The sequence below is a fragment of the Taeniopygia guttata genome, chromosome 28 (assembly GCF_048771995.1).
Source record: "Taeniopygia guttata chromosome 28, bTaeGut7.mat, whole genome shotgun sequence".
In the NCBI taxonomy this organism is placed as follows: Eukaryota; Metazoa; Chordata; class Aves; order Passeriformes; family Estrildidae; genus Taeniopygia; species Taeniopygia guttata.
In genome coordinates, this window is record NC_133053.1 from 5525562 (window position 1) to 5550357 (window position 24796).

At 44.2% G+C, this 24796-nt stretch overlaps 1 protein-coding gene across 8 annotated transcripts in view; it reads right to left on the reverse strand.

The window, feature by feature from the left end:
* Window positions 1-1487: 1487 nt before the first annotated feature.
* Window positions 1488-24796, reverse strand: part of SLC1A6 (solute carrier family 1 member 6) — a 38598-nt gene continuing 15289 nt past the window's right edge. For 3 of the 8 annotated variants that reach the window (XM_072919428.1, XM_072919425.1, XM_030256931.4), the window contains 9 exons: window positions 15738-15995; window positions 14783-14920; window positions 13876-14080; window positions 12971-13013; window positions 12103-12443; window positions 9701-9934; window positions 8467-8661; window positions 7908-8042; window positions 6106-6505 (listed from right to left, as the gene is read on the reverse strand). In XM_072919428.1, coding sequence (XP_072775529.1) covers window positions 6307-6505; window positions 7908-8042; window positions 8467-8661; window positions 9701-9934; window positions 12103-12443; window positions 12971-13013; window positions 13876-14080; window positions 14783-14920; window positions 15738-15951 — 1704 coding nt within the window. In that variant the 5' untranslated portion in view covers window positions 15952-15995 and the 3' untranslated portion in view covers window positions 6106-6306. Of the gene's footprint in view, window positions 3511-4173; window positions 4201-6105; window positions 6506-7907; window positions 8043-8466; window positions 8662-9700; window positions 9935-12065; window positions 12444-12970; window positions 13014-13875; window positions 14081-14782; window positions 14921-15737; window positions 15996-20216; window positions 20290-24796 lie in introns of those variants that run through there. The other 5 variants (XM_072919430.1, XM_072919429.1, XM_072919426.1 and 2 more) reach the window with 5 other exon arrangements.

The window sequence follows — 24796 nt, forward strand, 5'->3', positions numbered from 1 at the left end:
AGCATTTTTACAATGGGGGTGATTGAGTGCTGGAACAGTGTGTGGAACATGCATCCTTGGAGATGTTCAAAATCCAATCACACAAAGTCCTGAGCAGCCTGCGCAAGTTACTTCTGTTCTGAGCAGAGGGATTTGACTGGGGATCTTCAGAGGCCCCTCAGCCAAGCTGCTGCTACCACACAGGAGTCTGCATGGCTGGGGGGCAGGAGGGGTGGGCTAGATTGCAGATGTACCCCAAGTAGACTATTAGACCTTAATGGCCCTGGGCAGCCTTCCTTGGGACCCACACCTCAGACCTGCTCATAACTTGTTGTCTTATGATCTGACTTCCGAGTCTGTGCTGTTGCCTTTCTTGGGTGCTGGGGGACTAGGGATGCCCTTTCCCCAGCATCCCTGTTATTCAGCTTGATTCCTGTCCCTTAGGGAACAGAAGAAAAAGGGGTATCAAGGGGAGAACAAACAGCTTTCACTTTCTGCAGATGCCTTGCTGTTGGAATCTGTGGGTATTGGTGATTCTGAGATTGTAGAAAGTCTGTGTTTTTTTGCCCCATTGCTAAAGAAGAAGCTATAGTTCGTCTGTGTTGGTTTTAAGGTTGTTTATTTTTGCTTATCTCTAACATGTTCTGCTGCCCTGCCGCAGGTTTGTCTTGCAGGGCAGCGTGTGGGGCTCTGCCCCTCAGTGGGATGGTACAAACATTATATACCAGAAATTACGTGTACTATATTTACAATAATGTGCCAATATCTATCATTTACGTTGAACAGTGTGTCTTCAGCTTAAACTAATAGAAAAATGCTAACATCACTAAGAACATGGAGGTAAGGAAGAAGAAGGAGGAAGAAAAGGATTAGGCCCACTTTCCTCTATCTTAGAACTCCTGACCCCCCTGTACAAAGTAAAACCCCCCTGTACAGGTGTTAAAACCCCCCTGTACAATATTAAAAAATTTTACTCTCTAATTTGTGACTACTTTTACTATACCATCTAACTCTCTGTGACCGCTTGTTCTACTTTCAAAGTTGGTAATTCATTCTATGGTTCAAACTCAAAATCACAGCTGTTTTCAGCTGCTTGCTAGGGTCTAAAATGCTTCTGACTAAGGCCTGGAACCTCTAAAAATGTCTGAGGGACATTTTGAGTTCCGACACCTTGCCATTAATGCAACATTTTGGCAAGTAATGTAAACCAATTATTGTTTAAGCCTCTGAGACCTCTTCCACATAACCTTTTTTGGGGGTGGATTTTCCAGATGGAAGTATGTGCCTATGTGCTATCTGGTGCAGATGAAGCAAACCTCATGTAGCTTTGTCAGTTTATGGACATATGCCAAAGATGGCATCAAAGAAGAATCTTTGGGGAAAGACCTTGCCAAAATCTGAGGTAGGCACATGGAGATAAGAAAGTATAATACATAATGTCATGTCTCTGACTTTGGAAGGTCACAGTACTGAGGAAAAATAATACAAAAAAACATAATGGAAAAATATTGTGGAAAAAATTCCCTTTATTTTTCAAATATGGAAACTATCTATATTAAGACTGCAAATAACAGCATGAAGAAAAAGCCCTCCGGAATTAACAGAGTCAAATTGCACAAATGCCATGAACATACTGTACAGTACTGATTTCCAGTTCTTCTTTGGGCAGAGCAGAAAGACATATAATTTCAGGTCAGTTTTCATGGGCAGCTCTGACTCCTGGAACAATGTGCAACATACATAAAGTGACATGCGGCCTAACTGAAAATCCATATTCTTCCTGGATTTTCTCTCTTCGAATTAGTATTGAAGAGGTATGTCCTTATTCATGAGCTACTTGTGTATTTAGCATTGAGATAGCTCTCTGTTTCATCCCATCTGTAACCATTAGGAAGAGATTTGTTTGCAAATAGGAGAAACTTGGAAAGTTTCTGCAAGTAGAAGCAGCAGGACTTCAGTAAAGACTGCATAAGCTCACAAATATCTGGTAATTTTAAAAGACAGTGGATAAAATTATAAAAACCCTTTCAATTATCCAATTTTCAAGGCTGAGTTAGTACAAGGTCAGCACTGGATTTGGAAGAAGTACAAATACTTTAGTATTCTTGACCGAGCTCTGAAAGCTTGGCCTTTGCCAAGACTGATGCAGTATGGATGGGGGTCTTTGGGATGTGTACAGACAAGGACACAGTGGAGAGTTTTTTCTATACATCAAGAAGTTCTCATTTCATCACCAGAAGGTGCAAGTCTAAATTGGTATGCATTGAGCTCCTTTGTGGGAAATCTGGCTTTGAAAGACTCATTTCTGGAATGAAGTAGAACAACCTCAGGGTGTTTTTTTATTTTACAGGGTTAAATGAGTAAATCAAGGTGGGCACCAAAACGAAATATGCATCTTTACACATTACAGTGAGACTGTAATATTGGCTTTCCATTTGACTCTATGTATACATACGTGTTGCAGCACCCAGAAAAGACTGGGGCAGGGCGGGGGGAGGAGGGTGAACAGAAGTTTTTACGCAGCAGCTCAGGAGTGGGGTGTAGGAAAGTGACCCAATGAGGATATGGTAAGAGAGGAGTATAAGGTGGGGCAAATATCTTATGAGCCTATTAGGGAAACAGGGGAGGGGAATAATACACAGTAACAAATGGGGTGTCGAGGGCAACAAGACAGACACAGAACTCTCTGGAGGAAGGGGCAGGGGTAGGGAGGATTGACAACTTGTAAGGGAGGAGGTTAGGGAAGGGCTTTGGAAAATTGGCAACTGGGAAAGGGAGGGGATTAGGGAGGAGGACAGGGGGCAAACATGGATTCAAAGCAAAACACACCACAACATATATGCTTGCACACATGCACCTCTTTCATATATATGTATAGATATATATGTAAGTATATGCAAATTTCTGATAATATTTTGATGTTCAGGGACTGTAAACAGATAATCATAATCTGGTTAACAACATGGGTAAACACCAGAGCTAAAAGCTATAAAGTGAATTCTGAAATTCCCAAAGGAATACTGGTTTGCATTGTTGGAAAATGAGGCATCTACTTGTTTGTGCTCTGTTAATCTTGTGTGGAAAGCAGGAAGTTACAAATGGCAAGGCGTGATGCGTACTGCTTTGTGGGAACATCTGAGAACATGTGGATGCAATGTGATATGGAGAGTCCCTTTTGTGGTATGTGTGCATGTCTGCTAACAAGAACTGAAAACAGGTTAGACTCCTGCTGAATTTTATTAAAGTATCATTAGAATCCTTTCAGGTAGCTTTTAGAAATTATTGGGTTGGAAAGACCCTTTGCAATATCTCTAAGCCAGAAAGCACATGCATATATTATAAAGCCAGAAGGGACCCTTATGACCATATAGTCTGTGTAACCCAAGCCATAGGACTTCCCAGAATTAATTCCCATTTGAGCTAGAATCCAATCCAACAATCTTCTGATTCATCCTTCAGTTTGCCCTTTTTATACAGGAAGTCACTTCAGGGTTAGAATTCAATGTTTTCTTGAAAAGTTGGACAAGTAGTCTGAAAAAAAAAACAAAACCAAGAAGCAGTTCAATATGGACACTTTGAAATTACTATACTTCAATAGTAATAATTAACTACACAAACACAAGCTGGGAAATTGCTTGCTAGGCAGCAGTCCTGCTTAATATGATGTGGGAATTATGTATTACCACTGGACCAGGCTCAATGCTATCATGCTGTTGTTAAAAAATAAAGCACTTCATTGGGTTTTGTAAGCATGTCTGTTCTTTATGAAGGTTTAGACTCGTCAGCTGAGCAGTGTTATTGATAAGCTAGTGCTGTCTTAGCTCATTATAGATACAAGCTGATGCAGTATATCTGAAAACTCTTTGATTAAGATCCAGTCCTCAGATAGAGCCATCTCATCAAAGTAAAAGTCTAACCTTGCTAAGAGTGAGGATAAGATGAACAGACTTGAGTTTTTTCTATGTATGCATCCGGGACAGTTATCCTGATCAGCCAATGCATAGCCTGCTAACAACCATGGTAACATGAGTCCAAGATCTAAATCTTAATGTACAGGAAATATTCTTTCCTCAGTGCTCAGTAATAATAAATCTTTAGTTGGATTGTTGTGTCAAATTTTAGTCATTCCACTTCCAGAAAGATGTGGAACAGCAAGGAGAATGTCCAGAGGAGAAGAACATGAATGATTATTACCTGTGGTATATACAGGATCTGTTTAGTCTAGAAAGGAGAAGAGTAGACATTATAAAAGTATTCAAACAAGATTAAAAAAGTGCTACAAAGAGAAGGATCATTTGTTATCCAGCTCACTTGCCTCCTGCTAGAATAGATCTCTTGTCAAAAATAAGCAACCTGCCTTCCACAGTCAGCAACTTGCTGCTGCCTTACAGTCTGGAGTTAGCCACTACTAAACAGAACTACCACACACTTCTAGTTACCCTGTTGTGCAACCAGTCTTACAGGAAAAAAAAAGATGCATTTGTGCATTTATCTCAGGTTCCAAATAATTGTCCAGCCCATAAAAATAGAATACTCTGCCTACAGGATGTAGAATGTAGCAGCACCAATATATAACCCTGCAGTTTCTGAACAACTAAAAAGAGCCTCATGATCTGGCTTTGAACATCTCAAGCAATGTGTTTGAGGAAGCTTTGTTAGTGCTGGGGAGGGCAGCATGGGCAGCTGTGCGGTTGTGATTGGCAAAGTTGACTCCAGCAATGACGCTGAGGTCTTCCTTCCACGATGTGCACCTCTGAGTGTATGGATATGGCTAGGGATGAAAAACATCAATGTGTAAAGCCAGCGTAGAGGGGTGTAAGTGACATAGTGGGTTGGGAATAATAAGCAGATCTCAAATTAAACTGGCCAGTTTAGATAGTACCTCAGTGGGTCAGGAGGCTGCTCACTGCTATTCCTGCTCTTAGCCATTGTTAATAGCAGGACAGGTACAATGCAGCAGCCCCAGCACTGTGGATAATTAACATCTTCCTGGTTAAATTACAGACATTCATTTTTCTGGATATTCATGGACCTGGATGTTATGAACAAGTCCTGGTGGTCCTCTTCACTGGTGTGAGAGATACCAGCTATATTCCTGGCCATGCCAGGGAAGGGGGGAAAGGCTGGATGAAGCAGGTCTCTACTTCTATCTTTAGACTCTGAGATGTTATGGATGTAATGTGAGTTATGTCCAAGTGTGTTAAACAGAAGCTGAATTCCATTTGGTAGGAATCGAAAAATATATCCTGAATTTTTAAGTCTGGGATCTGGCAAACCTGTGCAATCTCTAAGATGTGATTTGTCTCTGCCTATAAAAGATAAGGATCTGTAGAAAGGCAGAAGTGTTTGAAAGCATATTTTAGAGCAATGTGACTGAGGGGAAGTCACTTCTGAAAATAGGCAGAGATGAGCACAGGAATCATTTCCTTAGAAATACTGTGATGAGGAGTGAAACTGTTTTCTGAGCAAATCTTGCATTGAAGGGAGTCATTCCTGGCATGGATGTACCACCCAGCTGCTCAGATGGGCAAATTGTTCTTAAACTTTGTGTTTCCCCTCCTGGTTTCAGCAGGATGAGAAGAGCTTGCTAAAGAGAAATGAAGTTAATTGGGTTTTGGCAGACCTTGGTAGAGGGGAGAGCTGTTTCAAGACTGAATAATGGATATAACACATTTTTTAACTGTTTGCTTCTTTCACAATCCTTTAGGATCTTCCACTAATGAGAATCCTATTGATCCCTATTGGTGCTACCAGCCAGCTGTCCCTGCTATATGATCCCACATTCCTTCAGGAAGTGGGTGACTCTAGTATCTGCAACCAAACAGGTTGCTAGTGGAGTTCTCAGGAAGCATCAAGTGCATATCTGTGCAAACACCAGGACTGTGAGCAAGGAGGTAAATGCTAAAATGTTGTTTGGGTGAAGGCAGTAACCAAGTGAAGACTTTGCAGCTGTATCTTCCAGGACAGAATTACAGCAACGTTTTGGTGCCAGTCCACAGATGGTGGTGTTCCCAACTCACCTGGCTACTTATTTCAGAAATAAAGGAGCTGCTAGTCCAGCTCCTTCACTAGGTCTTCCTTACTCAGGTCTAACTATTTGGCTTCATAAGAATGACTAAATCAGGCTTTCTTTGCACTTTAATTTTCTCCTCTTTAATGCCAGTTAGAGAGAAATAAGGGAGCAACGGGATTAGGGAAGACTGCCTGTGGCAGAGGTGATAGAAAAGTGAATGTCTTGCACAATGGATCTTTCTCTGTCCTCCACTCTGGACTTCTGTTTCAAGTTTTCACTTTTTACAGCATTAATCTGCACTCTGATGCCCTATTTCACAGTGCCGTCTCCCTCCTGGAGTGCCTGTGGGTGTCATGCTGTGGGCAAACCAGGTGGGAGAGCTGGTTTTTCTCCTCTATCCCGGAATTACCAAGTTCGCAGTCTTGTGCATCCAGCTCATGCCGGGAGAGATGCTCCACAATGCCAGCTCCCAGAGAATCCCCCAGGACATTCGTAGTTGTTCTAAGGCGGTCCCTGAAAAATCAGAGAAAAAAACAAAATAGAGTTTCATAGTAGCAGCTAAGGGGATAAAGATTATTTCAAGAAACATCTTCAGTGAAACTTTTTTTACTTTCTAAGTCATTCTAATAATGGATACTTCAACCCTGACAGGAAAATTACTCCCAAAGAACCTTCCTTGATTGACATTTTTGAGCTCAAGCTTCACATTCATTCCTGTTTTATTGCATTCGCAATTTCTTACTGAAAAGTTTTGGACTTGACACAAATGAAGATGAAGGTTGCTGTGTTTATACATGGACACTGTCCTTTCCAAAAGCCTTGCTGCAGACTCAGATGGCTTCAACACATCTGTTTCACTTAAGTTGCATTTTGTTTTATAAAAAGTGCTGAAATTCTGGTGCAATCCTGTAACAGCACTGCTGTGGACACAGATTTCCTCAACATGGACAGTGTGCAGTAAGACAAGGTACGAGATTCTTTGTGCAAAACAGCACATCTAAAAGACCCTTTGCAATGAGATATTCTCCACAACCACAACAATATGTCAGAGCTGCTGAAGCTGTCACCAGTCCAGCGTCCCATCAGATCCTTCAGTGGTAACAGTGGAACCTGATTGAAATAATCTACTCTGAGTAAGCACGAGAAGTAACCTGGCTTATTAGGAGGCAGGGCTCTTCCCAGACAAGTCTGTTTTTATGCACAATCCACAGGAGAAGTGAAGGTGTTCTGCAAAACTGTTTCCAACTGGTCAGCCATGGCTGGGAGCAGAGTTTGGCTGCTCTGGCTACAAACCAACAATACAAGATAGAGAAGAACAGAGGAGAACAATGACAGTGTATCCATATGTCAGGATTTTGGTATTTGAGAAGACAGAGAGGTGGGACTATGCACAAATGCATTCTTCAATATGGTTTCTAAGAGCACTCCTATAATATCACTTGTCCCAAGTGATTTTATGTAAGAGGGAAAGAAAACTGAAATGTAGCAGCTGAAACATGGCTGACTAGCTGCATGCATGTAAACACTCTTTAACTTTGTACAGCCCTGTCTCATCCCTCTTTCAGTGTTTGGTAACCCAGAACTATCATTCTGTAGTGTGGATTTGTTTATTATTGGCACAACTTTTCCCTATGACTCTGCAGATAATTTCTGGATGCATTTTAAATAAAACAAATGGAGGACATTCTGTTTGGTCACCAGGCTGACCAGCAAGTGACTTCTGATGCCTTGAGTCACTGAAGCACATGGTGAAGACTCCAGCATGGGCAGAGAGGGCTACTGTGCAAAGGTCTCAGGGATACAGGTGTGTTTTAAGCTTAATGGTACAGGTTAGCGAGCATGTTTTTAGCAGATGCGATCTGTAAACACTGGCAGGAATGCACAGAAGTGCATGCCTGCTGGGCAAGGAACTTACAGAAACCAGTCCACAGCGATGATCAGTGTAATGTCTTCAGTAGGCAGCCCCACTGACGTCAGCACTATCACCATTGTCACCAGTCCTGCCTGGGGAATACCTGCGGCTCCAATGCTGGCTGCTGTGGCAGTGATGCTGGAGAGAACAGGAAAGCAGAGCTATCAGCAAAGGGAAGAAAACAGCTGGTTGTATTTGCAGAAATGTCAGGAAGTAGCTCAAACTCATCATCATCTTGGCAGCTTTTCTGCCCTGGTTGCCATGAAGGATAGTGACACATGGACATCAACACAATGCCAGGCTGCCCCTGCCAGACACCCCCTCATAACAGACTGCATACCACAGCTTTTCCTAAGACCTGGACATGCAAGAAGGGCTCAAGTGGCACCTCAAAGACATGATGTCTACATGTTCTTTGACACCTGGATCTGTAGTACATCCCTTTCCCATACTTTTTTTTCCTTATTGTCTCTTCTGAGCAAAAGAGGAACCTGATCACACTTCAGACAAGCCAGTAAAACTGAAACCCTTTCTGTAGTCCCAAAACTCTTTCAAAAGTCACCTTATTGTGATGATTTGCCCAAAGTCAAGTTCATAGTTGTTGACTTGTGCAATGAAGATGGCTGCAAGGGCCTCGTACAGAGCAGTGCCGTCCATGTTAATTGTGGCTCCCACAGGCAGCACAAACCTTGTGATGCGCCTGTCCACACCATTGTTTTCTTCCAGGCACCTGAATGTTATGGGCAGAGTCGCTGAGCTGAAAGGAATATACAAAACCACATGAATTGCATTTATGCTGACTCCGGAAGAAGGACTAAGCCTCTGTCTGGTTTATGACCTTACCCGCCTGCTTTTTCACCCTGCCATGTGAACCTGAGGCCAGAAGCTGCTAGAAGAAAGAACAGTCTAAGCAAGGCTTCCTCAGATATGATGCATGCTGCAGTTGCACATTCTGACATGGCTTTTCTCAGGGGGTTGGGACAGGGGTTGTATAACCCTGAGGCTGATGATGCTGGTGTAACACCAAAAGAAGGAGGATTAAGGGTACATAGGGCAGACTCTCAGGACCAGAACTCCTTTTTCTGCTATTAAAAAAACTTGAGCCCTTTCTTATCCCTCCCAGTCCATAAGACAAGAATGACACATGTTTGAGAATATATCTTGCAGAGAAAGCAAAGAACTGTTTCTGAAAGAGAAAATGAGCAGGAAAAATGCTATGTGTTTTGCTATGAGAATGTATGTGGAAGAGCCAGCTATGTGCTTGCCAGGACACCGATATAACAAGAAACATAGCACTTAGTGAAACAACAGTTACCTACCATCCGTTGCTTTGGCTGTCTGACATGGCAGTGTGAGTCATTGAACATACTGGTGTTGATGCTTTTCCCCAGGTCTCTGGAAAGTTTAATGACAGCTGCATACAGTCTTTTTGCTTGTGAGAGATGGATGTGAAAATGTGTGCAATTACATGTGTGTGAGAGGTATGTGCATGTGGAATAATGCTTTGATTCAGCAGAGTATTTGTCCTGAGCTCAGCATTTCAGTGGTAAGCAAAGTTACCCTCATGTGTGGTCAGGAGGAATATGGGCCATTCACTGATGGACAGAGCTGGTCATGTGAGTAGGGCTCCTGAGCAGGGCAGTGGGAACCTTCCCACTGCCAAATGAGTTTGGCTGGTCCACTGCAAACAGCCGCTAGCGCTAGAAATTGTGAGACCACAGAGCTGCATTGAGAGCAGTGGAGTGCTGAGATGTAGTATCTACATCAGCCCAAACCCCACTCCTACATAGCTATACCTGGAGGAGGTGCCCAGGGCTGTGATGAGAGCCTGCAGGAGCCCTGCAATGAATACCCAGGGGTTTCGGTGAGTGACAATGAAGTAGAGCAGAGGCAGGATGCAAAGGGCGTGAATAAGGAGTCCAACGATGACAGTGAGCGTGTACATCCCCAGCTGGCCTCCCATCACTGCTAGGTCATCCATCTCCAGGATTTTGCCCGCAATTAAAAACATTATCCCAACTGGAGCATACCTGGTACAGAAACACAAGGCCGATGGTCAGGACTGTCTCTCACACTTTCACACCAGCTTTAGCACATGCTGTCTGGATAAATCCTCAATAAGCCAGCAAACCATAAGTGCTCACTGAGCCTAATCACTGGATTACACTGCTGGTTTCTTTTCTAGAAACTTGGAGAGAGCTGGGACTTGTTCATCCCATGGTCAAAAATCAGTTCTTGGTGCATGCCTGGGGATCTCAGCACTCTCTTTTGCACACATGGGCAGTGGTGGTTTCCTCCTCCTTTTGGGTTTTCTACATTTCTACAACACTCTTTCTAGAATTGATAAGGAAGGTTATGTAGAGAAACCTTCAGAGTCCCTTCTTTCCTAACAGAGCTTGGACTGACAGTACTTTTTTTTCCTGAGAGGCACAGGAAAGTAGAGGAGAAACAGGGAATCAGGGAGTAAAAACAAGAGTGTCCTATAGGCTCTGGGATATCAGCCTTGCTATCGTCAGATGCTCACATTTAGAGAATATGAACATCTAGGGATTCCAGATCTGGTGTATCAAGGACTGGACACACCAACACCTGTAAAAGCAGCCATGGCTCATATAACGCCTCATTTTGAGGTATCCCGCTATCTTTTCCATTCCTCATGTCTTTTTCCCCCCCGTCCATAACAATGCAGCTGACAAGCAGCACTGAGGTTCCACAGAAAAGAAGACATAAGTGAGATATGGAGAGAATCATGAGCACTAATATAATAATCAGACCAAAGAAAACACCAGCTCCATGGCCACATCTCTCAGGACTGGGACTCTGCAGCTCAAGAGTTCACATGCACCTCATGCACAAGGCTCAGAGTTCCACATGCCAAACTCCATCTTAGCCCAGGAGATTTGGAAAAGTTTCAGGAAAGGATCTAATAAATATTTCATTTCCTCTGACCTTCCTGTTAGAACACATCCTTGGCTGCAGCTAGTGATCAGATCTCCCCAGGAAAACAAGATCCTGGGAGATGGTCTGCAGACTGTGGCTACAGGAAGGCATGCACAGGCAGTGTCCCAAGTGTAACCAACGTTCTATACATAAACACCCTGCCTTCCTTCATCTAAAGGGAGTTTAAGGAGGGGTGTCGAAGGTCTCTGGAGTAGTGTGAGGTCTACTTGTTCCACTGTGCTCATGCTCTTGCTTCTGTGCCCCCAGGCTCTTACCTGTTCTTAGGAAAGCAAAGCCCCAAATTCTGGTTCAGACATGGAGTAAAAGATCCTGGGGGCCTGGGGCTTCCCAGCATCTCCTATGAGCTCAGGGATTCTTCCTCTTTGTGCCTTTTTCTGTAAGGCCTGTCCTGCTGTGCTCAGGACTTTTCTCTGAGATACAAGACTGTGACTTATAAGACTAAGGAAAGAAAGCTGGAGTGATCTAAAATGGGAGAGGGTGTCAGGCTGACAGATTTCTTCCTTATCAGATATTTGCATGTATTCTGCCAATGCCTCATCTGTCCTGTTTTGCAGTACCTGACAAAAGTTTGAGCCCTAACTGGGTAAAAAGCTTAAAATAACAATATTTGGTAAAATGCTGCCTTCTAGAGTAGACTTGTCTCAGGAATGCCTTGTTTGTCTGCACCATGTGTCATAGGCAGCCTTACACAGAAAGCAATGAGCAGCTGAGCTCCAGAGGAGTCATGATCTGGGAAGGATCTGAAAGGCAGTAACTTTGAGCTGATCCTCCCAACCCAGCTCAGCTCTCAGAGCTATTGCTTTACTGCATACAGCTGCTACCTTGAAAGCAGGAAAGGGGAAAAGGGTTACTCTGTTTCATAGCAAAGTCAGACTCCTGGAACACAGCTGGAAGGAAAGCTTTTGGTGAGAAAGCCCCACACTCTACTCCTGTTGGTAAGGCTAAGAGAACTCCCACTCCAGCTCTCTGGTCTTCCAAGGATGTTTCCAGAAGCCTCAAGAAAAGCAGTTCCTGGTGTACCTGATATTTCTAAGGTAAAAACAAAAAGAACAGGAAATGAAATGTGAACAAATATCCCATCCAGACTTTTCCCTCCAGCTTGATGGAACCAAAGTACAGCTGTGCCCATCTGCTTTTCCTGTCTTGTGCATGAAATCCTTAAAGCTACCCCACTTCTCATCGTGTCAATGGAAACTGCACCTGCAGACCTCCTGCTCCAACCGGCCGTGCTCCTCACCAGATGATAATGGCCACCAGCCTCATGATGGCTTCGTTGAGGCAGTTAAAGAACTCCCGCAGGGCCCGTCCCTTCTGCTTCATGCTGCCGATCATCAAACCGAAGCACATGGAGAACACTACCAGCCCCAACGCGTTCACCCCATTGGCTGAGCCTGGGATGGGAATGACTTCTTCAAAGGTCAGCACCTCGGAGATGGTTCCCAGAGCATGAGTGACATTCTCCATGATGCTGGTGAAATTCTCAGGCACAGGGATCTGAGTGGTTGCCACACCTGCTGTGGCATTGTTGCTGTGGAGGATGGTTCTGGTGAAGACCCTGGTGCTGTACTGAGTCTTGTACTGAAAAGACACAGATTATCAAATGCACTCACAGGCCCTAGTCCAGATGATCAGGACACATGGTAGGCTCCTATATGCTCTGCCTGTTCTCAAGGTCCCCAGTTTAGTGCTTTCACCAGAAAGGTCAGAAAGTTCATAGAGCAGAAGGTCAAATGAGACCATTAGAGCATCTCATGTCGCTAGGACTGAGATATTCTGGCTTCTCTGATAACACTTTGTGCTGCTTCTAAAGGCACTAACACTGCAGAAGAGACAGATTCTTGGAGATTCTATTCCATATCATTGCCAGTCCAAGCCTGCTACCCAAGATCATGCAAACCCTTCCTGCCTCTGTGGGGTGGGAGGGAGGTTGAAGCCCCCATGTAAAGACAGTTTGAAAAGCTTGCATGGGGATGCTATAATACAGACTAACGTCTGCAGTGCCTCCTGCAGTAGTCAGACCTCGGGAATAAAGTGCTATTCCATCCCTCAGAGAAATAGATAGGACCATGGTCCAGGGCACAAGGTGCAAAGATGAGATTTCATACCTGTTTGAAGCAGGCTTCTACCAGGTTGGGTGGGAACATATTCCTGCAGTAGATAAAACAAAGAAAGAGTTATTGTCCTGTTGAACTAGGAAGAAAACATGGGCTTCTCGGCCAACTTCTTTGTCCTGGAGCAGTGCCTGAGGTCACAACTTTCACAATGTCTACTTAAGCCCTTTTGGTCTGACTGACAGAAGAAGGGAATATGCTGATCTGGACCCAGCACCTCTTGCAACTTGTCAAACTTCCACTACATGTTTTCAGACTCCAGAAGTTTATTCAGGTATGTGAAAAGAGATGACACACATACTGCCCTGGGATATAGGTACATTGTAAAACCATCATCAAACCCAACCGAACCTTGAAACAATACCATACTACAATGATTAATACCCTGCCTTGCTCTTAGCCTCACCTCTACAGCTGTCATGTGAGCTCTTTGTTATCCTGTACCTCAAAAACATGGCTTTATACCACTTGAGATGGTACAGCTTTGCAATTCACTGAGTAAGGTCACAGCAAGGGAAGAAAAGGCAATGTCTTTGGACCCATTTCCTTGATTTCCTTTTGTCCTTGAAGATGGATATTTGGAATAGCCTTTGCCAGGTGAATTTCTGAAAGGTAGGTAGCCCACTGGTGGTTTTCATTACTTGTTTTGTTGAGCACACCATGACCTCTTACATTAATACCTCTGGAGAAGGGCTGGACTCCAGGCTAAGCACTCAATCTCAGAGTGGCAAAGCCAGTTAGCTAGACTAAGCTAGAAGTAGTACGCTTGCCAAGACTCAGCCATTAACCTCTTTCCCTAAGACTGTATGTCTAAAGCTGTGATACTTCAAAAGGATGCTCCATGGAGGAATGTAATCTCACTGATATGGTCTCAACATGAGGCCATCTTGTTTACCTACCTCACCAAGTCCATGAAGGCATCAGTGGTCTGCACCTGCTCAATTCTGCCTTCTCTGTGAAGTTTGTCCTTAGATCCTTTTCCTGGATGTATGATGATCACCATGAAGATGCCGATGAAGACAGCTATGATTGTGGTCACCATATAGTAGATGATAGCCCGCATCCCCATCTTCCCTGAGACTCTGCTATCCAGTGAGGCCATTCCTGGGATGTCACACAGAGAGACAATGTGAGGAAGCCTATCATCTTAGAGAGAAAGGGAAAGCTTGAGGAAGATTCAAAGGGTGCAAGGCTCATGCATGAGTTGGACAGGGAGCTAGGGTCTCTAGGAAGCACAGCCTACAAGGAACAGAATTTGGAGTTCCAGGGTAATGTTGATATGGAAGAATGTGGCTTGTGGGCATGAAGAAGCATAGAACTGGTGGATCTTAGTCTGCATTTGGGAATGTAGCAACTTTCTTTTAAAGCTCTCAGAAGGGAAATAATCGCCTCCTAGTACATTGGGCCTTTCAGTCTCTAATGGTGGGATATTTCAGCAGGTGATCAACTTCAACCCTTTTGGACTAACCTTCTATAGGCTGGAGAAAACCTGAAATTTATTTGGGTAACAAACTTGGAGACACTTGAGGTAATATAGGATTAAATCCTTGTTAGTGCTGGGCATTGGAACCACTGCATTGTGTTCTCCCCAGTCTTCTGAGAAAGCACAAGGTCTTCTGCTTCTCTGCATCGCTACTAAGCCAGCAAGGGTCTCAGTGTGGATCATGTTCCCTATGGCTGTAGATGCAGCCTTGTTACTACTAGCCAAGCTAATCCAAGTACCTCCAGCTGGGTCATGAAGATGTACCCGAAAAACAGCTTTGCTGACCACTGTCTTGGCTGAAAGCAGCAGAAAGTACTTCTCACCTGTAATCAAGCTAGAGACAATGAGAGGAAGAACCAGCATCTGGAGCATACGCATCAGCAGCTCACCAGGGAAGGAGAAATACTTGATCTGGCGATAGGTCAGCTGGTAGGGCCGGAGTGAGAAGGCCAGGATAATCCCTGTGGATCAGCAAGGGATGAGAATGGAAATGGGACAGTGTGATCCAGTGGTCTGTGTCTCAGTCCTACAATGTGATTTTTCTCTTTCTCATTTACTCTCAGTTCCTCTTCTTTCCAAAGGAACAAATGCTCATTTTCTAAAAGGCTATGATCCAGTTTTTATGGTATGTTCTCTCTCCTTCTGATAAATTTATGTGTAGAGGAGTCTTGTGCAAAACCATAGGTCTCCTTGTTCCCTGTCTATTGATCTTCTGGAGTCTGTTCCCAGGAAGCACATGAATACAAAATGCTGTGATGAGGGATATGATCTCATAGACTAAAATAAGTGTGACTACACAGTTCAGATTCTTTGTCTACCTACCTCTTAAAGTTGAGTTCAGCCAGTTAGAGTCATGTAGTCTGGATCAAAAGCTATGGACAACCTGCTATCTGATAAGCAGATTTGATTTGCATTGTATCAAGGCCATTTGCAGCATTTCTGGTCCTGTCAGGCTAAAGCTGTGGGATGAATCTGAAAAGCCCTTGTGCCTACAGCTGCACTCACAAGATGCCTCTGAAGAAACCTGGATGATTTGTACAAGGATTGGTTGAGTTGGACCATCAAACTCTTTCTATTGTAGACTGTTTCTATACTGCACTAGAAAGGATCAACAAGGACTCTCTCCCACATAAACACTCTCTGTTGGGTCTCTTGATCTTGCACACAAAAGTACTCATGATGTATCAAATCGCTATGATAATATAAAAATCTTTGTAAAATAAACAAATATTTCCCCATATTTATAAAGGGTGCCTGGTGTTGCCACCAGCTCCATACCTAGTAGGACCGCAGCAATGGTGAAGAGGACGAAGGCATTTCTCCTGAAGAAGCTTTTCGTGCTCTCAGCAGTGATGCTGTGCATCCTCTTCCTGGCCCGTGCCGCCCGCTTGTGCACAGCCTGCCGGAACTGCTGCACGCGGCTGTCGGCATGGAGCCGCTTGGCCGCATCCTCGTTGAGAAACAGGCTGTTGACGTGGCTCTGCTCACTCATGGTCAGCACAGCTGCTTAGTCCTCCAGGCACAACTTTGCCTACACTGGGCAAGAAGTACAAACAGGAAAGCATAAGCTGTGGCACATCTTGCCTTCATCTTTAGGTCATTTCCCTGGGGCCTGCTTACGAAGGTTTATTTAAAGTTGATTAATGACCATCCTCTGACCATTTGCAAGGAGCAGACCTTGGGGAAGGGTATATAAAGGGCTGCCAGGGTTTTGTCAATACTGCTTTGGTGCCTCTATAGAAGCTCTGGCCGCTATAGCACCCAACCTGCACTGAGGAGTGGTTTATGTTGGCCCAGGCAGCCAGAACGGGCTCCACAGCCACCCAGGCTTGTTCAAAGTTTGACCACTTTGGAATGGAATTAATTTTTATCACCTGGTAACAAACCCCTTTCCCATACACAAACTCTTCCAAACGAAACCAAGCAGCAAACAACATTTCTGATGCACCTCCAAGGTGGACAGGTCTCTACTACAACAAATTTCCCCTTGAAAGCAAGTGGCACTGGCTGTTTCTGTAGAAAGGAACATTATTCCCTTGCCTTACATGGAGTCTGAGGATAAGACTTTATTTACTGACTTTCCTTTGAAACACAACAGGACTTTCAAGTAGTATCTCTTGTCAAACTCCACTGATGGGATTATCCTGATGATCTGTCTTCGTAAATACTACGACTGAAATAAAACCTACTCCAAAGAAATAAATAAAGAACCAATTCTCCTCCATTACCAATTGGCTGAAAGGCTTGGACAGTCTACTGTCCTTTATCTGTTTAATTTTTACTGTTATTTCTATATTCCTCAGAACAGAAGAACAAGGAGGCTACACTGGCAAATCAGTCCCCTCTAGAGTGCTAGAAGGCATCAGCCACCCAACAGTTCACATAATGAGGAAGATTATTGCCTGGCTATGCAGGTGCCATTTTCCTTCTGTCACTGTGCCTTGACAGATGGAAGGTCTGAAAATTATTCTTATTCCCAGGAATTTGCAAAGGTAATACAAACCTAAATGAAACCAAAGAAGAACAAAGTCACCTTAGCACATCAGCAAGTGCTGGAAAACCTTCTTTGGTGTTGCAAGTCAAATAAGAGCTAGTCCATTTGTAATCCTAAATTTAAATCAAAGAAACCCTCACAAATGAGCCTACGTTCTCTATAAATTACACACCTAGAATCTTCCACTTGGACCTAGATAAATGCCTATAATGAACTGAAGACATTACCTTAAAGAGGAACGTCTTCGTGGTACAAGATTGCAAGGTTGTGCACAGAAGGTGGAGATCAACTTCTATTCTGAGACAAGGTTTGTTTGCATACATACTAATGTCTTCATGAGGTTCAGAACAGCAGACACACCTGAGGTGGCCCAGCCAGGTCACTCTAAGCCCTCCCAAGGCTAAGCTGCACAAAGGCCACTGTCAAAGATGATGTGTATTTGCTGCAGGAACCTTGCAGTGCTGCTGTGGTCATTCCAGCTTTTAGGTCAGCAAACAGCATTCCATGGATTTTGATCCATGCATTCCACGGATCAAAGCACTGATGCTTGACCAAGCATTCCACTCCTTACTATTACCATTACCCCATTTTTATCTGTTGATAGAGACAATACACACCAGACTGTGTGAAAAGTTTGCCTATCTTCCTCCCTTTCATTGCCAATCCTGCTTTTCACAGCTACACGTGAGAAAAAAAACCTGCAAGATTCTTTCAGTTCATTGAGCTTGTGCCACCTGACACAAGGTTTAGAAACTTCAGTCCCCTTGTGTCCCACAATAAACTCATATAATTTATAGACTTTCAGATAAAGAGTTGAACAAATGACCCAGAACAGGTGACACTGGAACACACCTAGGTGGGTTTGAATGTCTCCAGAGGGAGGCTCCATGACCTGCCTGGGAAGCTTTTCCAGTCCTGTGCTACCCTCAGTGTAAGGAAATGCTACTTCATGCTGAGGTGGTTTAGTTTCAGGCCATTACTCCTCATTCTGTTGCTTGGTCATTAGGACTTCCTAATGTCCAGTCTGATCATCCTCTGGCACAACTTTGGACCATTCCCAGTTGTACTGCCCCTGGATCTCAGAGAGAACAGTCCATCACCTCCCTCTCCACATTCTCTCCTGAGTAAGCTGTCAAAAGCAATGCTTCCTAGCCTCCATTTCTCTGAAGGAGACAAGTCCAGAGCACTCAGCTGCTCCTTGTAGGACATGCCTTCCAGCTCTTCACTAGAAAGTTCACCCTCCATTCCCCTCCTCTGGACATGTTTGAGGACCTTCACATCCTTTTTCAATGTTAGGGTGTCTCTGTCGAGGCAGGAGGGGAATGAGAAGACTCTGACTCAGAAAGCTGCTGAGAATAAAACTCCGATTTATTCAAAATACACCGTTCTTTTATACAGAGCTTCGTGAGGACCAACTCCATTGGTCCTGAAATGAAAACAACCCACAGCATTGGTGCAAAGTACTTGATGCACAGTGATAGAACTTAACTATAAACAATGTGAATAACAAGAGAGATAAAGAATTATTTACATTCTTCTCCAGCTCTTTCCCAAGCTTCTGCCTGGCTAGAAACTTTCTGTTTCTCTCTTTGACTGAATCTGAGACCCACATTAGGACCTGCACACAGTGTTCCATGTGAGGCTGAGCAATGCTGACTACTATGGGATAATCCCCTCTCTGGACCTGCTGGTCATTCTATGTGTGATGTCTCCAGCATGCAATTTGCCCTCTCAGCTGCCTGGGCACACTGCTCATTCCTCTTGAGCTTGTGGCCAATCTGCAGCCCCAGGTCCCTTTCTGCTCTTCAGCCACTCCTCTCCCAGTTTAGACTTGTACTCAGTGTTACTCTCTCCCAGCCGCAGAAAATAGCACCTGGACTACTTCCATTTCATGCCTGAGATAGCCCAATGCTCCAATTAATCAAAAATTTCCTTTGAAGTCTCTTGTTCCTCAGGAAAGTCAGTGGCACCTCCCAAACTTGTCAGCAAGTTTGCTAATGGGATATTCAATTCCTGCTTTTGGATCATGGATAAAAATACCGAACAGTACTGGCCCCAGTGTTAAGCCCCAAGAACACCACCAGTGACCATTCACCAGTGACCATTCACCAGTGCCGTTCACTACAACCATTCAAGCCCTGCCAACCAGCCGACTCTTCACACTGCACACCATCAACTTGGCCCTCACACAGCTGGACAGCTGTCCAGAAGGATGCTGTGAGGGACAGTATCAAAAGTCGCACTAAAAGCCAGGAAAACTGCATGCATCACCTTCTCTTTATCAACCTGGGCTGTGACCTCATCCTAGAAAGAAATCAAACTGGTTAGAGAGGACTTTTTCTCTGCAAACCCATGTTGAAGATTGCATTATTCTTCAAATGCTTTTCAGTAGTATTCAGTAGGACCTTGTGGAGACCCTGGGGGGCATCCCCCGAACTGGGGAGACACAAGAAGCTTTCCTCGAAAAGCCAATAAAACCCCATTGGCTCCTTCCCCTGTTCCTATGTCAGTTCCTGTGTCCCTGAGCCACTCCCTCCCTATTCCCTGACTGGACCTTGGAGACCAGGGGAAGCCCTGGCACCTCGGGATAGAAAAAACCTGGACCCTCCATGTGTGTGTGCCTGGGAGTTGACCATCTGTGGATACCATGCAAAGGCCCTTTCTGCTTCTTTACCCTGGACTTTACTAGCAGCAATTCCAGCCGCAACAGGACTTTCTCCATAATTTTTCTAGAAACTGAGGTTAGACTCACCAGTCTTTGTGTCTTTCCTTACACCTTTCTGGTGGATTAGAATAACACTGGCATGATTCCCAGTCAGCAGGGATGCCATGTGGCTTCCTACAGTAGAGCAGACGACTACCCGAGGCAATAGTTTCCAAAAGAAGAGAAACTTTCAAACCCCAGACACTCTTCTTACTCCCAAACCACTCACTCTTCATCAAATAATGCAGCACACATTGGTACTGTGAAGTATTGTGTTACTTTGACATAGAAAGCTCCAAACAGTTTAGTGAAGTCAAAGTCACATTAATTACTCTACAATCACCCACCACAGACTTTCTACACGCAAACCAAACTTCTCATATGCTGTGGTGACCCATATGACTCATATGCTGAGAGGAGACCCATGTTGAATAGGGAGAAGTGGGCTCCCCCTCATGCAAACCTTGCCTTTCCTAGAGCTGGACCATACCACAGCAATGGCACAAGTTTCCTGTACAGGGAAGGTGGGAGCAGAACCCACAGATATAAAAGGACTCACCCAATTTTTTCTCCAGATGTCTCCCCATCTACGTGCACTGGAAAATGTAGTTTGTCCAAGCAAAATGAGATTTCTATTTTGATATGAGAAAGTACAGGATTAATCATTAGAGTCCATGTTGGACCATGTGTTCAGCTGCCTTCTTAGAGCAAAAGTTATTGCACAGAAGGAACTCATCAGCGGATCTTGCTACTTTGATGTCCCCGCCCTCTTGCTGACTTGCTCCCTTTCTCTCTCTGCATATTTTGCAACAGAGCAGCCCTCTCCACAGCACATTCTCTCTGCGTCACTGGTCTGGAATTGTGTAAATGTTCTCTATTGCATGAGCAGGAAGTTCTCAGACTGCTGCAGTAAAGTCACAAAAATTCTCTTGTCAATAGCTTGGATTTTCCTTCTTGTGAGGAAGAAGGTGGTTTTGCTCTCTCGGTGAAGGTTGTTCTATCTGTGGCTGCTTCACCAGTCTCCACTCTGCCAGAAACACTATTTGAGAGAGTATTTTTGGAGGTAACTTCAAGGTTTGAGCAGGGAGCACAATATATTTTGCAAGAAAGATCAGTGTTGCAGAACAAATGCCTAGTTCCTGGGAGTGAGGTTTCACATAAACAGAGGAATTTTAGCTATTTTAGCGGTATCAATCCGATGTTGGTGAAAGTGAAAAATGGGAAGGAAGGTTTCTGCATTACATTTTTTCCTGCTCTTTGCACATTTTTCTGTGGTTATCTCCCCATCTACCCAATGAGATTTCCAACATGAGGGGAGGAGTACAATAGAGTTTAAGCACTTAAAAAGAGCTAGAAAACAGGGAAGGTCTGGATCAACTGAGATGCATCTGTTCCAACTTGTACTAAACATTGAAGAACATCTGTCCTCTTTATCTTTTGTCTCTGTTAAAGTGGTCAACATCAGAAAAGCCAACATCAGCAAAGCATCCAGTGTGCGGCATCTTCCTGTGAGCATGTTTTCAAGAGAGAAGGTATTAAAATTTTGGTGGAAGGTAGATTGGAGATAGCCATGGCACACTCAGTGCTGGAGGACCAAATGTGGGAGCATCAGGGCAGGTTTGCATCCCCTTCTCACAAATTGTATAATTTTGGTCCCACAAAGTTCCACACTCAAAATCTGAGAGTAAAATATTCTACACACCAGAGAAACTTCTTGAAATAGTATCTTGAATGAAATCTTTTACTACAGGCTCCGTAAAGACACAGCCCCCCACATTTTGGCCATACCTCTCTCCCAGAGAAAAGACGAGCTTGTTTAAATGAAGAACTAGGGAAAGCAGGAGAAGTAAAAAACAATGTTCAAATGCATCTAGTTGAAGGAAAACCCACATCAGTAAGGACATGGCTTCAGTGTCAGATCAGTCAGGGTTTTAAAAAACTTTTGTAAAGGATTATGTATTTAAAGCAATGGATATGAAAGGGAATGAAAAGGGAGATCCCCTTTTCATCATCACTTGTGGTGACAGGATGTCAACAGAGATTTCAGTTGTGAGGTCCAAAAAGAAAGTGTGTAGAGCGCTGAGCTGTTCATCTGCTCAAAACTGACAGGAAGAATGATCTGCTTTATGCTTAAATGAAAAGCAGTAAACACAGAAAGAAAAACTCTTAATTCCAGTTTCTTTGTGAGTTTACTCACAAAGAAACTGGAAAGATCACAGAAAAGCACAGACTGACAGAAGAAAGAACTAGGAATTATTTGGGAGACATTAGGGGACAAAGAAGAAAATATTCCATCCCTGAGAGGATGAGAAGTAGCTGGGACAGAGTTCATTTTCCTCCTAATAGTTGGTACAATGCTGTGTTTGAAATTTAGAGTGAGTGTAATCTCAGACATTGTCTTGATAAAGGGAAGATGCCAAGACATGAATCTCACTTGTGGAATGATACAAGCTTTCACATTCCGACATTAAATGCTTGAAACTTGTATTTAGAAACCCCTATACATATCTTAAATATTGCTACATCACAACAGAAAAGAAAAGAAATTATTTGGACAAATTTCAAATTGCTTGCTGAAGGAATTTTGCATTTAACGCAGATTCTAGGAAAGCTGCTGTGAGTTTTCAGTTACTTACTTTCTTTGTTGTGCAGGCTCAGCTTCAGAAAAAACCCAGCCAAATTTGTCTGTTATAAAGATATTTGACTGTCATCACTGAAATGTTCCTGCATTCAGTTATTCAAACATCAAGACACAGGCTGCAAGTATTTATTTGTTTTTCTTCATGACTGCAAAGTTTTGCACTGTCTGTATTAAGACAGTTTGCATCCATGGGAGCTCACAAGCAAGCTCCTCCTGAGTCGTGCATGTTTCAGACTATCAGCAGAGGTGAAGGGCAGATTTTCCTCAGTAATGCACTGGTCATTAATTCAGTCTGTCCACTGGGCAGGCAGGTAGACTCTCAGTCTGCCTGTTCCACGGTGCTGGGGTAGCCCTGCAGAGCCCCATGGGTGTGGTGCCGGTCACTGGGCAGTGACAGTGCAGAGCCCAGTGTGGTGGCACCAGGGCTGCATCTGGAGGCAAGATCTGGGCCGAGCTGGAGGACATAGATTGCACCTGCATATGCAGATCCACACAGCATGTAGATCTGCAGAGAGGGCAGAGTTCCACGTGGAAAACATCTCTCAAGAGGTCAGGGCAGTGGTGCTGGCAGAGGAGGTCAGTTCTGTGTAGCAGTGATACATTGAGTTTCTGCCAGGGAGAATAGACAGTTCTGCTGCCTGCAGAGAAGCTGTTTGACTGTTTGGAACTAAAGGGGATTATTCTCTGTTTCACATGAGCTTCTCATGCCTTAACACTGCTTCGTGACAAGATGAGAAATTACATGTAGGGAAATAAATCTACTTCATGCCTGTATGCAGCTCTGCCCTCATTCCAGAGACATGCAACAACTCCGAGGTCACAGAGAAGCAAGTGTTCTGAGCATGGGGTGGGCTGCAGAGGTTTCTGGCCTGGCTTTGTCCAGGTAATGGTCAGAGCAAGGCTGTGGTAGATGAAGAAATATATCTGACTACTTTACATGGTTCAGATAAAACTCAACATCAAGCCCCTAATAACAGTTTCTTAAGACCTGCATCTGGTACATCATCCCTGGGACCACAGAACTCCCACGACATACCAGGTGGGACCAGCACTAGAGCCCAGAAACTCTGCTGTGCTTGTGCTAGCAGGTTGAGAGAGGTGATCCCTCCCCTCTGACTCAGCACTGGTGAGGCCACAGATAGCATGCTGCATCCAGGTCTGGGTTTCCCAGTATGGATACAGGGAAGAGAGTCCACTGAAGGACTGTAGAGATGATGATGTGACTGGGGCATCACCCATGAGGAAAGACTGGGAGATTTGGGACTGCTCAGCCTGGAGGAGAGACGGCTTAGGGTAGGTCTTATTAATGTACACCAGCGTGGAGGGTGTGAAGAATTCAGTGCCAGACCTTTCTCAGTGTTGCACAGTGACCATGAGAGGTGGCAGACATGAATTGAAGTACCAGGAAATTCTTCTTAAGCATAAAGAGAGTCTTTGTTGCTGCAAGACAGACTGAACACTGGGGCAGATTGCCCAAAGAGGCTAGCAGGATGTTCTCCATTCTTGGAGATATTCAAAAGCTGTCTGTACACAGCCCTGAGCAACCAACTGTGGCTGACTCTGTTTTGGGCAGAGGGATTGCACTAGATGATGTTTAGGGGTCCCTGCCAACTTCAGCAATACTGTGACCTTCCTTCTGCTGATGTGCTGTGAGACAAAGCTTTACGGGACTTTAGACAGCACTGACACATCCTGTCCATGGCAGTGTCCTGGAGATGATTTACATTTATAATTAGCACAGGGACATGGTTGGTTCTCCACTCTTCTCTCACCCTCTGACCCCTGCACAACAGTTCTGCACTGCACTGAAAGACAAACAAGAAAATGCTACCTCATTGAAACAGCCAAATGCCATTTGTGACTGTTGGACAGATTGTGAGGACCCAGGGGTGACCCAGCAGAGGGGGAGCCATCAATTAAATGGATCCACTGTGAGATACTCCTCTGGGAACAGAGAAGGCCCTGACCACTGGCAGGACATGGCATTACAGGGCACTCTTACCATGGTGTGTGGGATTGGAAAAAATAACAAAAATTTCACATGAAGACTGTGTCTGCCTTCTTGCCCTGTGCTCCACTATCTCATGAGGCAGAGCACAGCTGCCATCTCATGCCTGCTTTCTCTGCCCTCATACAACATGTTGATACAGCTTTCTGATTACTAATGTTTCCAAGAGATATCAGCTGATGATCAAATAACCTGTCCCAAGAGAGGCAAAAATCTGCATGTTCAGCACAGCAGAGGAGAGCTCCATTCTTCAGAGGGTTCAGGTACTTGGCTGGGACAGGCCTAGTTATCAGTACTCAGAACAGATGGACGGGAAACAATGACTGACATGCGGCTGCTTTACACCATTGTCCCACTATTGCTAATGTCTGTGTAGAAAAACACAAAAAAGGATTAATCTAATTAGCCAGTTTTACTCCTGGGACTGGCAGAACTCAGCCAAAATAGAAATGCCCATTGCAAACCCTCTCCCAGGTTTACCAGCCTCCAG